This window comes from Rissa tridactyla, chromosome 22 (genome assembly GCF_028500815.1).
Source record: "Rissa tridactyla isolate bRisTri1 chromosome 22, bRisTri1.patW.cur.20221130, whole genome shotgun sequence".
Lineage (NCBI taxonomy): Eukaryota > Metazoa > Chordata > Aves > Charadriiformes > Laridae > Rissa > Rissa tridactyla.
This window is the reverse complement of record NC_071487.1, coordinates 4,051,841-4,068,184: the sequence shown is the minus strand read 5'-3', so window position 1 is coordinate 4,068,184 and position 16,344 is coordinate 4,051,841. Positions and strand designations below refer to the sequence as shown.

Genomic DNA, 16,344 nt, shown 5'->3' with positions numbered 1-16,344 from the left:
GCTGGGATTTGCAACCGCAAAACTCCCCCGAAGTCTGGGGGTAAACCGGGGCGGCGCGGCCGGGGCCGAGAGATGGCTTTTGCTTGCGCGGCTTCTTCCCTGTGTCCCACTCGGGATCGTCTTCGAGCTCCTCAGGCTCTGCTGCAGCGGCGTCGCTCGACCCGTCACCGCCGTCCTGCGCCGCTTCGCTGCTGCCCGGGCAGGGAAATGTGGTTCCAATAGAAAGGCTGATATTTCCCTAATGGTTTCCATTTCTACAGCCCTTTCTGCTGTAATAGGAGCTGGAGCTGCCCGGAAGAATGTCTACAATGCAGAAAGGGCAAAAAAAGGATGGAAAATTCCCTACTCAAAGCTACAGCAAAATCTCATCTGGCTCCTTCCTCCTCATCCCATGCGTTATTTATTGTTAATAATAATAAATAGCGTGTAACATCTGTCGGGGGGGGGTGTTTTGAGGTCGGGGTGTTTTGCAGCTTGCCTATCTGCTGAGCAGCTTTCCTCTCCGCAGCGGCAATCGCTCCCCGGGAGACGAGGGTGTTTGAAAAAATCAGGCGGTTTGGAAACGGGAGGAGATGTTTCAACCTCTCCTGGTGCTTGTGACAGCACAAAATATGAGTGTTGTGTTATTCCGACTCTCTGACAGTGAGTTATGGGAGGTTTCATTGTGTTTTACTATACACATCTAGGTACGTGCGCGCGGTGTTTGTGTCAGGCCGGCCGGTGCCGGAGGCGGCCGAAGCTCCGCGGCTGCGGCGCTGGCTCCCATCCACCCGTCGCCCGCATCCCTTGGGGTCCCGCTTGCTGCCACGGTCTCACTCCCGACTTGGTGTCTGTGAGGGGGGAAAAAAGGGTCTAAACCGTCATTGTTTCCACTCAGTGAAAGCCCTGGCAAAGGCAGCGTTCCGTACTTAAACAGGTCCAGAAACTTGCTGGGAAGAAATCGCTTTCCCGATTTATCAAGAGGAATTATTTGTTGGCGGTATGCGAAACCTCAGCCCTCTCCCTTCATAAATAGGGCTACCACATGTTTTCGCTCTGGGTTCAACAAGGCGTAGCCTCAAACTTGAGGCCCAAGAGGAGAGGTTAAAAAAAAAAAAAAAAAAAAAAAAAGGAAAAAAAAAGGAAAAAAAAGAAAAAAAAAAAAAGGGGAAAAAGGCGAGTTGTTTCAGCGCCGGTGGCGGGAGCAGGGTGGGAGCGCAGGGTCCAGCCCACGGCTCCGCTCGGCACCATCTGGATAATCCCATTCCGGTATTGTCGGCTCTGACCGACCATCTGCAGAAGTTGATGCAATGCATCTATATTTTAGATACTCTCTATTTATTCAAAGTAACTTATGTTATTTATTTAGATACCATAGTGTGCCATCTACGTAACGCGGTCTTTCTCTCTCTTTCTTTTTTTTTTTTTTTTTTTTAATTTTATTTATTGATCCAAATGGTGCCAAGTGCGGTTTACATTTATTACATTTTTACCATTTATTCTGACCGTTGTGAAAAAAAGATGCAGTATGATATTATTTTTTTTAAACAAACGTAAACTCGGGTGTGATGCTCTTACATACTCACGACAAAGTGAAAATAAAAGGAGGATTATGTTGATTTCTCGCTGGGTATCTTCTTTCCCTGCCGATGGGTAAGAGATGGTTGAGTATGTCCCCGGCTGGGGATGGGGATGGAATGGAATAATAGGAAATTTGGCTTTTCTTTTGGGAGCGCAGAGACGGACAAAGGCTGGCAGGAGCTTGACTTTATCTCCCAGTTTCCTGCAGAAACCTCCCCGCACACCAGCAAACAGCCCCATTTCTTTCCTTTTCCTCTCCTGCTTACGCAAACCAACCATTCCAGACGTGACCAAGGCCGGGCCGGTGCCTGCGTGGGGTTTAGCCACAGAAATAATCACCTTTGTCCCCTTCTTGTAAAGGCGCTTCCAGTTGGGTTGACTCAAAGACATGCCGATTCTGGAAAAAGAAAAAGAAAAAGAAAAAGAAAGAGAAGAGAAGAGAAGAGAAGAGAAGAGAAGAGAAGAGAAGAGAAGAGAAGAGAAGAGAAGAGAAGAGAAGAGAAGAGAAGAGAAGAGAAGAGAAGAGAAGAGAAGAGAAGCAAGGTTTTGATAAGGTCAGCCAGAAAAAAAAGTTTCAGTTGCTCATCTGGAAGCGGTGCTGAGGTTAGAAGCGTATTTTATTTTATAGGGCAAACACCGTTCAGCAGCAGGCACTGGCTGGGGGGTTGTTCTTCTCGTTAGGGTGATTACAGCGGGTAAGGTTTTGTTTTTGGTGAAATGTCGCCATTGGAAAGCCCGGCCAAGGTCGGGACACAAACCCCTTTGAAAGCTGTGGCAAATGGAAGCGTTGGCACCGGCGCTGCCGCCGCACCAGTCCCACCCCAGCTCCTTCTCCCCGCTACTGGTTTCCAGTAGCTCCCCAGGGGACAAAAGCCAGAGGCCAAGGATGGCTCGTCCTGCCCGGACTGATCTGGTTGCCCAGGGACCTGCTGTTCCAGCCCCATTTTAGCCAACATTAACCCCATTTCACAGCCATCGACCCTGTTAGACATGCACTGCCCCCATTTAACGTGAGCTCCCCCCACTTCACACACATTAACCCCCCCCCCATTTAACACGCATGAACCCCACTGAACACGCATTACCCCCAATTAACACATATTACCCCGTCTTAAGATGCTTTACCCCCATTGAACACACATTAGGGAATTTAACGTGCAGAGCATCAGTGCCCCTGACGCAGGGAAATGCCTGCATCCGTGTCCTTTAAAAGCGCTACCCTCCCGTCTGTCCGGAAAAATAGGACTTTTTTTTTTTTTTTTTTTTTTTTTTCACACTGAAAAATAGGCTGAAATTATCGCGTGCCCGTGGTGAGAGCGGGTACAAGTTCCTGCCTTCGCTTGCAAAACATTCCGTCTCGAGCGAAGGCAGCGAGCCGCCCCGCTGCTCTGCCGGGCTTGGCACCCGCCAGCGGGGAACAACGGGAGGGGGGGGAAAAAAAACAAAAGGAGAAGCTGAAACGCTTCTGAATCACAAAGGTTTATAGCGTTTTTTTGGGAATGGAAAAAAAGGTCTGTTTATATTCCCCCCTCATGCCACCCAGAGGCCCGACAGCCGTGGCCGGCTCGTGGCCGAGTCAAACATTCACGCTCGAAGCTCCGCTTTGTAAATATTTTATGAAGCATCTTTTGAGACTCATAAATCTCCGCGTGTGCGCACGCATGCGCCCATGTGTGTACGTGTGCGCGCACACGCGCACGCGCTCCAGAAACTAAGAAAAGCTGCAATGCTGCTGCCAGCCTGTCCAAAACAAAATAAAACAAAACAAAACAAAAAAAAAGAAAAAAAAAACGAAAAAAAAAGGGCAAACTGAAGTTTTAATGACCAAATTGGAGAGGGCTGCTCGGAAAATCTGACTCTTCCAGGAGCGCAAAAAAAAAAAAAAAAAAAAAAAGAAAGAAAACAACATTCGTGGGCAACAGCGTGAAGCCAGGACGTGCTGCCGGGCTGGGGCCGGGGTGATTTTGGGTGCAAGTTTCTTGGAGATGAGGTGCATTTTGCCAACTTTCATGGTGTTAAGTGGGAGATTTTCGCTGGCTGGTTCTTGCTTTAAAGCCCCAGCTTAAAAACCCCAGCTCTCGAGTGACATTCTCTATTTATTTGTTCATTTTTAAATGGAAAAAGTACCAGGCGGGAAACGGGGGACACTGAGAATGCTCAACCCCACCGCTCAGTTTGAGTTTCTCGCAATTACCTCCCCGTATGAAAAACCATGGGAAAATAAACCCAGCCCGACTTCAAACTGGAAAACACTCAATGAAAGTGAAGACGAGAGCGTGGAGTTTGCAAGTCTTAAAAAAAAAAAACAACAAAACCGCACCCAAACCCATGTACATGGTGATATCTCTCCCAATATCTCGGCTAGTCCTACCAGAAATGTGAAGCCCAGCAACAACAATATTCGTTGCTCCAGCTGCCGTTGGGGTTTTGCCACGAGGGAAGGCGGGAGCTCGGTGGTGCTGGACAGGCGCGGAGAAAACACTCTTAATAATTTCATATTCCCCCAAACAAGGAGCAGGTTTCCAAAGCACGGGGCGGGGGGGGGGGATCTGCCCGTCGGCTCAGGAAAAACTGAAATAATTGAGTTTACGGGGTTGGTTCAGGCGCCTCCGCGCACCCAGAAGGACAAAGCCGGGAGGATGGAACTCTGAGTCCTGTAAGGCTCCAGCTGCCTTTTTCGGGATTTTGGTGTAACTGAGCCTTTTCTCTTCCCTTCCCCAAACGCAAAGCTCTGCCGAGCCGGGTTGGTGAGGATTTGTGTTTCTCCCAAGCTCTGTCTCTCCTCCTGGCTCCCCTCCGCCCCCGGTGTCCCTGCAGAGCAGAAGTCAGACACTGCTCCAAAAAACTCCCATTTTTCAACACTATTATTTCCCCGGTTTCCCGCAAGGACCAGCATGTTTCTCACCTCTTGGGGAAATGCCCCAATAAAGCTCCCCCTTCTCTGCTTTTCGGACCACGTCAGCTGGAAACACGTCAGCCTGCCTCCTACCACCTTTGGGCAAAAAGACGAGAGGCTTGCGGGCAAACGGGGTGTTTCCACATCTCTGCGAGGGTATCTCCAACCGGGTGTTGGAGGGGGGGGACCCACTGCGGCAAGAAGGCTGCGCAGCACCGGCGTTTTGTGAAGAGCTGGACCATGACTTCCCCGCACGGTCTCCCAGCCCCGGGCCCCCGCGGCGCAGACGTCCAGATGTTTCCCTCGATGAAGTCCCCCCCCTTACAGAGTTTCCCCAGCGCGGTGTCAGCTTTCCCACCCCCTAACCAAACCAGCCTGTGTCGCCCACACGCATCCCTTCCCCAGGCCACGGCAGCACCGAGCTGCCGCTTAGAGGAAGGGAAGATTTAATAAAATATTTTTATCCTGCCCACCCCATGTCCCCTCCTCAAGGACCATGGCTTGAGCCTGGGTGCAAGCTCCTAACACCGCGTGGTCTGCCCACCCCGAATGCTTCAGCAGAACTAAAATTCATATTTTGGTCGCCCTCTGGAGGGCTGCAGCACAATTTGGGGGATAAGGGTGAGGTCAACATTCATAAATCTGTCCCCTGTATATTTATTTTGCCTTTGCTGGCCTTGGGGCCAGCAAGACCCCTGCTGCTCCGCCCAAGGCTCAACCAGGTCCCCAAATAGTCCTTGGTCCCAGGGAAGGGCTAAGGGTGACCAGCCTGGCTGGCCTTGACCTGCCCGAAATAACCCCAGGCTCAAGTGCAAAAGGAGAGAGCCGATCTCCCTGGTGCTGCCATTCCCCAAAAGAGTCCAAAAACTTACTGGACTTAAGTTTTTTTGATAAGTATTAAATGACTCCAGGTCCTGGAAGCAAAGGGAGTCAGGCTTGGGAGGTTGGCAAGGGAAAACTGGGGATTTCTTGCAGCTGTTTTGCAGAGCGGGGGCTCCCGAAACGCTCCTGGAGAGGCTGCAGCAGCAGGAGGCATTAGCAGGGATGGATAAATTATGTTTGCCTTTCCCCAGAATTGGAAAAGGTATTTTCCACAAGGGTAAATAGCCCAAATTTGGGAGAACTGGCCCTCTCTGCATGCAAGATGTCTACTAAATGGATGTGTCAAGCCCTGTGCTCCCCCACGCCCAGGAGCCCGAGGCTCTTTCAGGTGCTCTCCTGCCATTCAACATCCCCCTCCATCTGTGTCCCAGCCCCTGCGTCACGGTGCTCGGCCACCTCCGGGCTGGCCACGCTCTAAGGTGTGTGTCACCCGCCTTCGGCTGTGGAGACTGTTCTGCTTTGCAGAAACACTCCTCAGTCTGTTTGAGAGAAAACCCTCCCTAGCCTGGGGAGTCGTATTAAAGTCTTAAATTTCTCCAGCTGCTCTGAACTGGACTGGTTCTAAAGACGGGAAGGGCACCAGGGTCGGCTGATGAGATCCCGGGAGCTAAAGGAGGAGAGAGGCGCGTGACTGCAGGCAGGCGAGGCACAGGCAGAAGCATGGACAATTATTTGGCAATAAAAATTGACGCCTCACAAATTTATTGCTCTTCTTTGAAGCAGCTGACAAGCACATGGCTAAGGAAGACGTGGCACATTTGTCTACCTGAATTGCCAAAGGGGTTCGCTAGGGTCCAGCAAGTTCGTCAAGGAACTAGGCGGCCTCAGGAAGGTCCCACCTACACAGGTACTGTAAGGACAGGGAAGGCAAGGGAGGGATAAAGGTTCAGCTTTCAGAGGGAAGGATTTGTTCTTAGGCTTGTGCTGACCAACGTATTCAAACCACTCCGCAAAGCAGGGAAAAAGCAAAAGTGGCAAATGTTGCTAACGAAAATAAGGGACTCGCAATGCTAAAGACAAGATCTTGCTGGTGGTCTTTGTACAGAATGACTGCACGAGGAAACACAGAGGGAATTCTTTGGAAATGTTTGCTAAATGCTGCTGATGGAGAAAACAATTGCATCTCTGTATGCTCTGCTGGACTCTGAGCCGATTTTCCTCATGGAAACATCCTGGGGTCAGGACAGACCTTTGAAAAGCTCAGCTCAGGGATCAGTAGTGGTCAGGAAAACAAGCTGATGTCCAGAGGTACCGGCAGGGAGCCTGGGAGGGCACGGCTGTGTCCATGCAATGGGGCTCCCCAACCTGAAAAGGCAACAACTTCCAGTGATACGACCTGAACAGCAGCAAGAAGCTCAATAAAGGCCGATTATCCACTGCTTTATAAACAGGTGGCCCAGAGGCATCAGCCGATAACAGAAGTTGTGATGTTTGAGGCACAGAGGAGGAGGTAGCTCATCACGTGCCAGTCCTGAGCGTCTCTTTGCCACAGGGTGCTGCGGGCACTACAACTTTCAGAGGTGCCCTCAGCACCCCACACCTTACCTGCACCAGCCTGCTGCTGTCAGACCCCTCCTCAAACCCACACCGGCTCGCAAACCTGTGCAAAAAACAGCCCCGTAAAATAAACTGAGCTGTTTTCAGCCTGTTCGGGCTCCTGACGCAGCACCCCGAAGGTGGTCAGGGAGAGCCCGAGGCAGAGGAAGGGCAGGACTGGGGCTGGGAGAGGGGAGCACGGCCAGTTCCTCGCGGCCTCGTGGCGTGGCTGCCCCTTCAAGCCGCAGCTTTGCACAGTACAAAGTCCTTGAAACAGATTTATGATAATAGGTATGGCTGTTTCTTCTTCCCCTCTTGGCCACTTGCTTCGGCTCTCCAGTCCGTGAAGCTGATCCAGAATTGTTTGCAGAGACTGAAGGTGAAGTTCTCCAAAGACCAAGCCGCAGCCAGTGTAACAAGTTGTTCAGGTAACTAATAGATCAGCAAAAAACCCAACGTACTACCCTATCTGAAGGTCTGTTCTCCAGCAAGACAAAGACGTACAAACACCTAATTGCTTCCTTGTCCTTGTTTGCTTCAAAGCTCCACTTGTCCCTCCCTTTCCATCATGTTCAATCATCCTGTGAAATCGCAACCCTCCAGCAAGGACAAAGAGATTGCAGCAGGGCAGAGAGCTGAGCAAACAGCAGTTACACAAACCACTCAGACAGATCGGGCACAACCCTGTACCCGACCTCCGTTGTCTGCAAGAAGTGACAAGCTCTGCAGACGTGCAGGGCCCAGCCAGCCCCCACCACGGGTTTCAACCACTTGCGCCACTGGAAGTAGCGCTGGTATCTCTCAGCGTCCTCGCTCAGCTCCCACAGGTACCGCGCCAGGTCCCCAGCGCTGGCAAAGTCATCAACATGGATGAAGGAGTCAGGGGGCAAGAAGCGCTCATAGTTTTCTCGAGGAGGTCCCAGCACAACAGGGACGGTGCCGGAGGACAGGGCATTCCTCCAGAGCTTCTCGGTGATGTAGTCTTCATGCCGCGAGTTCTCGAAAGCCAGGTAGAAGTTGTACTGGGACACGGTGGGAAGGAGCTTGTCCCAGGGCAGGGGCAAGTGATGTTGCCCATAGACGTCCACAGTGATGTGTTTCTTCAGCTCCTGGTAGTACTTTACCCGGTGGGAGTCTGCTCTCCAGTTGCTGACTACCCAGGCCACCAGCTTGGTCTTGGGCGGGATGCTGAGGGGCTGGGGCTGGCCAAGGAGCTGTAGCTCCCCATAAGGGGTGAAGATGTCCGAGTCTCTCCGGTAAGACATGGTCAGGTTGAATAGGTTGTCCATGGCGTCTAAGTTTGGAGAGTGACTTGGGGACTCCAGGTTGAACCAGATCCAGCGCTGGGAAGGGAGCCTGGGGAGCTGGGCCAGCCTCTCCGTGTCCCCGCACACGTCCCTGTGGTGCATAATCACAGCATCGGCCTTTTGGGACCAGCTGCGGTCGACGGTGAAGTGGCAATCTGGGGTGCGGTAGAGCTTCGAGCAGTTGATGAAGTTAAAGTGGTGCCCAAAGGGCCACTTCCACAGCAGGATGGTCAGCTTGCGTTCACCCTTCGGTGGGGTGCTGCTGTCTCCAGCATGGGCTGTTTGTGGAGAGGGAGTGGAACCGTGATGCTCTGGCCCAGAAGTCCTGAACTGACGAACAGAAACAAAGAACCAGGAGCTGAAGATGAAGCTGAAGAGCAGGAAGGTGAGGAGTTTCTTGCAGGAGGCCTTCTTCCCTTCCACGAGCTCCATGAATGGATCTGCAAACACCACAGAGAGGACACCGAGTGATGGGGGCACAGCGGCCCCAGCAGGGAGGAGATTCAGGGGAGAGCATGATGACCTGACGTACATCTACCTCCAGCTGCCTCTTTGCAGAAAGAAAGGTCTCTGGAACGCTGTACACCCACCCACCCGCCAGGCGCAGACAACCCTCCACAGGCCCCGGGCTGCCCTCCATCACCACCCACTGCCTTTCCTCCTCAGCCCCATTTCCCAGAAGAGCCACAAGCTGCCCGCGGTGGGTTCCTCAGGACACAAGGACGGTGGCCTGCTCCGTCACAGGGAGACCCGTCACCTCAGGGACAGAAGGGGCAGAAGCACGACAGCCACCTCTTCTGTTCACCCAGAAGTACACCAGACCCGGACATGGGGCTGCCATCTTGTTTTGGCCACCATTTTAGGGCAGGGTGCCACCCCTGGATGGCAGGGAGCTGCCCGCTTCCTTAGACATCAGGCTGCTCCGCGACTGCCGTCAGCCATTTCTCGACACCGTCACACCCACACGGCCCCAGGCAGGACCAGCCGCCAGCGCAGCCTGAGGTACATCACGCGAGGGCCGCCACCTCCTCCTCCATGGCTGACTGCCACCTGAGACACTGCCATCCCCCACGTGTTCTCAGGCAGCCCTGTGATTGGCTGCCTGCCTCCTGTGGACCAAGACGCAGCCCTGTGATTGGCTGCCTGCCTCCTGTGGAACAGGAAATTTTCATATATAAAAATATATAAATTTATATACTACATATACTGTATATAAATGTATATTTTGTACTTCTGTGCAATATGTAGGAGTATACATAAAGGAGTGTACAAATGTGTGTATATTTTTTTAATTAAGATATATGTTCTGTTTAGATATGTATTAATTTAGATATATTCTTCTATATATGTATAGATGTGTATATATTTTATATATATTTATATATATATTTTTTTAGAGAGAGAATATATATGTATTTTTATCTAGATACATGTTTATGTATATATATACATACATATATACATATATATATATAAAAGATATTAAAAACATATAGCCATAAAAACCCAGATATAAAATGGCCAGGGTGGGGTTCCCCACTTTACCACGTCTAGGATAGGAAGGAACTTCTGAAGGGCAGAGGGGTACCAAAAGGGCCGGGACACGGAGAAGTCGGGACGTGCCCCAGGGCTACAGACCCCTCCACGGAGGCCACCAAGGGTCTCCCAGCACAAATCCTGTCACGTGCAAAGACGAGCCCCCCACGCCCGAGCGCAGACTCTGGGCTTCACACAGGGCTGCGTAACAAGGGCCACGCTTCCTGAGAACGTGGGAGACCAGAACAACATGCCAAGTTCAGAAGAACAAGTGTGTGGGCACAATAAGACCTTAAAAAAGATGACATGTACCAGACGAACGGGCCAACGGGCCCATGAACCACAAACTGGAATTTGCGGTCGGTGTCACGCTGAGATAGCAGGTGGAGGAGCCCCCATGCCCTGGGGCTGGGGGGGGACCTGACCTGTAAACCATCCTGGTGTGCAGGCTGGTGCTCTATGTGTTTCCTTGTCTTTTCGTTGATGGCCTCATTGAACATTTCAAAGCAGCTTATCTGTGGTAATTAATGGCCTTTTTTGTGTGTCTTGCTCCCCTGTCCTGTGAACAGTAGCCACAGCCAGCTCAGCACAGCCAGCTCCCGTATGACCACCACCCCCCAGCTTCCAACTGTTTCTCCCGTAGACCAACCGCCAGCGCTTTTATCACCGGCATCCTGCTGGATACTCCTCTGAATCAGGTAATAGTCACAGACTTTCAAGTTTTGCAATGCCCCATTGCTTTTACTGACCCACTTGCTGTGGTCTCTAAGAGCACGGGGTGGCTGCCTGTGCCCCAAAACCTGGATCTTGCTGCTTTTGCTTTTACGTGCCTTGATTGCATGCCAACATTGACCTAAGGACTAGGAAACCCATATAGTACCAGCCTGCACTCCACCGTGGTTGTACAGGGAGCTGTAAGATCCCCCACAACAGGATTTCCAGCAGAAGCTTGTGGGTGCAGCACCTATCACCTCTTATCTTGTATATCATCGGTACCCATACTGCTGACAGACACAAAACAGAGAGGGAAGCAATGCCTCCCTGCAATCAGAGGTGAAAATAGATGACTACAGACCCCCTCCCTCCTTTACCCGGTGCCTTTCTCTTGCAGCCCGAGTCGGGTTCCTCCTCCTGTAGCTATCAAAAAAAGGACTCTTGCAACTCACCTCCAGGCTTGGTCCTGGTGAGAAAGTGCGCCGTGAAGGTGAGCACCGAAGTGGATGACACAACCAGGAAAAGAGGAGAAGAAAGGAGAGCTCAGATGCAGGGAGGGATCAGCGGCTTGTTTCTCTGCGTCTTGTGTTGCGTGTGCCGGTTGCTACCACCACAAATATGTCACCCAGTAATAAAAGCTGTAATAAAGCCAGGACAGATTCTTCTTTGACAAATTAAATAAAGGTCAAATGAGGCAGCCTGGACGTTGTTTGTGGTTAAAGCATACCTTACCATTGAAAAGACCTCTGCACATGCACGTTTGCTTCCTTTGCCAGTCTCAACCCACAGGATTTGCTTGTGATATGCTTTCTTCTCCACCTTGCATCACAGGACGACAGCTCTCTTTGGGAAGGATGGGCAAAGCAGGCATGGACTGAAGGTGTAGGCATCAGGTCTGCAAGTCCCTCTGCCAGCTTACAGTCTTCATGGCACAGCTGCCTCCATCCCCGCGCCAGGCCGCATCTCCTCGTCACCTTTCCAGGACCTCGAGCTAAAGCACATCTTGGGACTGGTGACTTCAGCAATCACCATGAGCTTCAGAGTAGACGAGTGCTTGAACAAGACTGTCTAGGGGATCCTTCTGTGTCCAGCACCGCAGACCATGCTTTGGAGTGTCTCCAGCCCAGGTGAATAGGCATTGTACATCACGGTCTGTGGACATGAAGAAGTTGTTTGTTTGCTACGGCTGAAGTGAATTGATCTTGCATCGAGCTTGGCTGCACTTGGCTGGGATATAAAAAAGCCATTATGTGTTATTATCAGGCTTAATTATATTCGGCTGTAAATATGGGTTGTTGGTCTGAAATTAAATTCACAGAAAGACTTTTAATGCAGGTTTGGGGTGTTTTGGGTGGGCAAGGGGATTGCAAATGGGCAACATGGGGTGGAAGGTTTTACATTTCCAGCAGGTGTGTGTTTCCTGGGACAGAGCTGGAGGTCACCTGAAATGTACCCAGGTGCCTCCTGCAGACTTGGGAGCACTCCAGCACAGGTGAGAGAAAAAATATACCATGGCGTGAGGGATGAGGGCCATAACTCACAGCTTTTGCACCGCAGGGTGACTCAGGCAGCCCAAGGTCTTATGGCTCCTCACCTGGGCCAGAGAAGGTACCAGCCATTCAACTGCTCTGCCTAGAAATTCCACACTTGAGAAACTGTGACTTCTTGCCCTTCCCACATGGCACAGGCTACACCTATACTAGTAACTTAAACAATACGAGGGCACAGGTTCTGGATTTAATTCAGCTAGAGGCTGAAATTTGGAATGGTCCATGGCCCAGCTTTTGCCTGATCCAGCTAGCGCTATGCCAAATGTGACCCAGGTGCAATTTGGGAGTTACCTGGGCAAGGAACCATTCCCTACAGGTAGTCTGCATGTGGCCACTCCTTGGTGGCAAAGGGGTTTCTCTGACATGAACGTGGCCCAGCCACGCTGGTTAGCCTCAGGAGAACAGACTTGTCCTACCAGTGTAGATGCAGCTGTGAAGTTCAGACACTAGCCAGCTTTCCTGCTGAGGGTCCGTGAGCTCTGCAGCCAGCAGGGCAAGTGAAGACTCTGCGTGCCCACATGTCCCCAGATGCAATTTTACTCAAGGCTGTGGACAAGAAAGACTTGAGTTTCCCAGCACCACGGGAAGCCCTCTGTTGAATGATCCCTTAGCACCAGATAAGAGGCTTCAGGAGGGTGGAAAATTCAAGACTCTCGTAGCCCTGAAAACCAAGACCATAAGGAACTTAAGCTCAGCGGGGGTAACTAATGTAAATTAAACAAGCGATCAAGTGTGAGGAAGCCATAGAAAACACTCGCAAAGCTGTGGATTGAGAATTGTTCTGAGTGGCACACGTGGTATGCAGTGACAGATTGCTTGGTCCAGAAGGTGATGTGAGATTGTAGCACGGACAGAACAAAGAGTCTGTTCAGGTAATAGACCTGGCAGGACCAAACACAGTTGACACGAAGTCCTATTGTTATATGATGAATAGTCTCAGTAATCCCTACCTCTGAAGACAAATAATGCTGTGTTTTGGAGAAGCTTCCTGCTTATTGCCCTTGCTGAACAGCAAGTGATGGCGGAGCTTTGGATGCTGAGCTCTTGCCCAGATGAGCACGGAAAATGCAAGGGCTGAACCTCCCCATGCCAACTGGGCAAACGTCGCTCACCCAGGGATGCCGGCAGGTGAACAGCTGAGACCATTCGCCTTCAAAGGTGTCACCAAGCACAGTTGTCCACAATGGATAACCCACAACAAGGGATTTGCAAACACACTGGATTTGTCTACATATGCTAAATAAACGGGCCAGAGATCAGTTTTTGTCCCTGAGGCCAAGTGACCCAGCTTGACTCTCATCCCCACTGCTTCTCAGTCGACTGCAGCCACAGCCAGGCTTTTTGCTGGCAATGGTCCCTGCCCTGGGCTATCCTTGGACCATATCTAGGTGCTGTTTGAAGGGTGCTCTTCGGCATGGGCTAAAATCATGCCAAGGTGTGTGCAGTACAGATGATAACGGGGTGATGTTTAGACCTGTGCCCTGGCTCCGTAGGTAACACGTGAGGCAAAGCCACAGCCCAGGTCTACAGCTCAGGGGTGGATTCTTGGAAGCACTTGTCTAATCAGACACCTTGTCCCAAGAAGAGAGAGAGATTCCAAGAGGACAGAACACATGTCTCACAGCCCCATCAACGATGTATATCTGCTAGTATTAAGGCATTTAATATTTGCATTAAAATTAACTGGAAAAAGTTCTCTATGTATCTCCAATTCCTTTGAAAAGTTTCTGCAGAGTCTACAAGGGATCAACACTACATTTCCCTGCTCCAGTCACTTTGGACACACTGCAAAGAGTAAGGAGCAGTGGGAGGAACACAGAATTCCTTTGCAAAGACTCACCAGGGAGCTCTGCCCGGGGCACGCACAGCTGCAGTCTCCAACTGCTCCCTGCTCATCTCTTGGAGAGCATTTTGTTGAGGCTTTCCAGGAACAAAAATGTTTTGGGAGATGATGATCAATAGGCAAATATCAGCGTGGATCCAGCGCTAATCCTAAACATGCAGCTGAGCTTCACTGGGTAGGATGAGTAGGTGTTGTCCAAACATGATGGCTGTTGATGGTCCCCTTCATCACCCTCAGCCTTTTTTGCCTGCACAGACATAAAAGAAGTGTCAATAGGCACCCTCACCCTGCTGAATTTCTCATGTGGGTTTCCAATATGAAGGAGAAGGATTAGGGAGATGGGAGGGGCCCAACCCCCAAAAGTACAGCAGGTCCTAAGATGCTGAGCATGTTGTTTGTGCCTCGTAGTATAACCACATGCCCTGGTTGGCATCCCGTAATGGGTTTCTGACCTTCTAGGCTCAACCCACCTCATGGCACAGCCCAGTAACAGCAGAGCAGAAAGATGCAGCCACCAAGAACAAATTTAGCAATGCCTGATGCAGAGGCCTTTCATGTCAGCAGGGAGACTGGGATGGGAGCGCAGGGCTGGCAGCCAGCCCTGAACACCAGCAATCCCTTAAACCCCCCATCCCCTTAGCCATCTGCCTCCCTGGGTGGGCCAAACCTCACCACCACCGTGTCTCCCCAGACCTCCCCATGATTTTGCTCTGTCTATGTAATATCACCAGTCCTGTGCATTCGCTGGGAGCGCAGCTCCTCCCAGAAGGCAACACCACCCTTTGGCATGGGTCTGACTCCCTGGGGGACCCCAGGCCAGGATGCCCCATTGCTGCTCCCTACAGGCTCCAGCCTCCAGGAGAGCGGCAGGGAGTGGTGCAGGAAGGTTGTGAACTGTTTGTATTCCCAAGAACGTGCTATTTCCTTCTAGAGGAAAAAAAAAAAAACCCACCCAACAATTACCTGTGCTGCCCCCAGAGCTGAACCACACCAGAGGGATGCCAGCACTGATGGCCCCGCTTGCCCAGGCCAGGTTCACACACAGCACTGAAAGGCACCAGTCTTCCTCTGGAGAGGAAACAAGTTATTTTTTTCCCCATCAGCTTTGGGAATCAGAGACGTTATGTGTCTCCAGCATGCCCAAATGCATCTGTAAATTCAGCAAAAAACTCTGTTCCCTGTGACAATTTATGCAGCCCAACACGTGATGTGCTGCCCCCACCCCAGCTGTCCCCGTCCTGCCCATCCCTTGAAACCATCAAGCGTCTTTCCCAGGTCAAGAGCCAAGATCTTACATTTCTCAGCATTTAGTAATCGGCACGTGATGGCGTCAGGGTAGGATTTCAGCAACTGCAAATAGTAACACCTCCGAAATCCATCTTGGTATGAGCAATCCAAACAGACAGACCCAGATATTTAAGTAGAACAAAAGCTACATAGAAACACCCCTGGGGGGTGAGGGAGGGCCTGATTTTTAAAAGTGATCGTTCCTAGCGCACATGCAATCTGAGTGCTGCCAACAGGCAGCTTTCTTCTTTAAAAACACATGAACCCATCCCATGCCAGGCCTGGAGAGAGGAAAGTGGGAGCAACCGTACTCTTGGCTCTGGGAATTTGCTTTTCTCAGCCTTGCAGAACTAGGTGGTGAGGACAATTTTCACTCACCCTTGAAGACTTTTCCAGCCTGTGCCTGGATCTCTCCAACGGCTTTTGAAATAAGGGATGATCGCTGTGAGATTTGTTAGGGCTCATGGAGTCCCAACAACTGCTTCAGCCCCAGTCTCCTCCCTGGCGTATGCCCAGCACCTACAAAGTACCCAGAATCTATATGCTGGATGCCACCACAAATCTGCTGACTGGAGCTCAGCCAGCTGCCCGCTGCCAGCAGCTTCCAATGAGTTTCATTATGTCGACCCTTCTGTTCCCATTCCCAGCCCAACTGGGACTCCCAGCATCCTATAAGGATACGGACTTGAAAAAAGGGTACTGTGAAGTTATATCCACAGCTGCACCGCAGCCCGCAAGCAGAGGGCTCTCTTTGTTGAAGATGTTATTAATAAAACATCAGCAAGTTTGGAATCCCAACACCTCATTCTTCAGTTTGGTTATGGTTTGCTTTTTGCCACATTTTCTAAAGAAATGCAGTCTGTGACAGTGCTGCAGTTCGGTGTTTTGCCTACCCAACATCCACGTACCTGCCGGTTCCCTGTGTCCCGCGTGCCTGCCTTCCCAGGGAGTCACCACCTCTCCTCTCACGTGAAAAGTCCTGCAGCAATTTCACCACTGCTATATCTTCACTTTCATCTTCACTTCTTCTCTGCCTTTTTTCACATCCAACACGGAAGCTCTCCAAGACGGTTTCCACTGGAGAAAACAACATTTGACCACCTGTGTGTTCAAAGCTACGCTCAACATCTGGGGAAGGCTCAGGGGAGCTCACAAGACAAGGGCTATTTCATAGGTTTATACTTTTTAAGACCGGGAAAGACCACTCCATCCTCCAGCTGGGCCTGGAAGGAC

The 16,344-nt window shown here is 51.0% G+C and overlaps 1 protein-coding gene across 1 annotated transcript; it reads right to left on the bottom strand.

Moving 5' to 3' along the window:
- Window positions 1-7,524: 7,524 nt before the first annotated feature.
- On the bottom strand, window positions 7,525-10,899 carry LOC128900549 (3-galactosyl-N-acetylglucosaminide 4-alpha-L-fucosyltransferase FUT3-like). Its single transcript, XM_054181817.1, has 2 exons — window positions 10,884-10,899; window positions 7,525-8,621 (listed from the first exon to the last, which is right to left on the bottom strand). The coding sequence occupies exon 2, from the start codon at window positions 8,611-8,613 to the stop codon at window positions 7,525-7,527; it is 1,089 nt and encodes a 362-aa protein (XP_054037792.1). The 5' UTR covers window positions 8,614-8,621; window positions 10,884-10,899.
- Between the last annotated feature and the right edge of the window lie 5,445 nt (window positions 10,900-16,344).

What these genes read in the sequence shown, in the direction of transcription:
- LOC128900549 (XM_054181817.1), bottom strand. Translation starts at nt 8,613, where the DNA reads ATGGAGCTCGTGGAAGGGAAGAAGGCCTCCTGCAAGAAACTCCTCACC.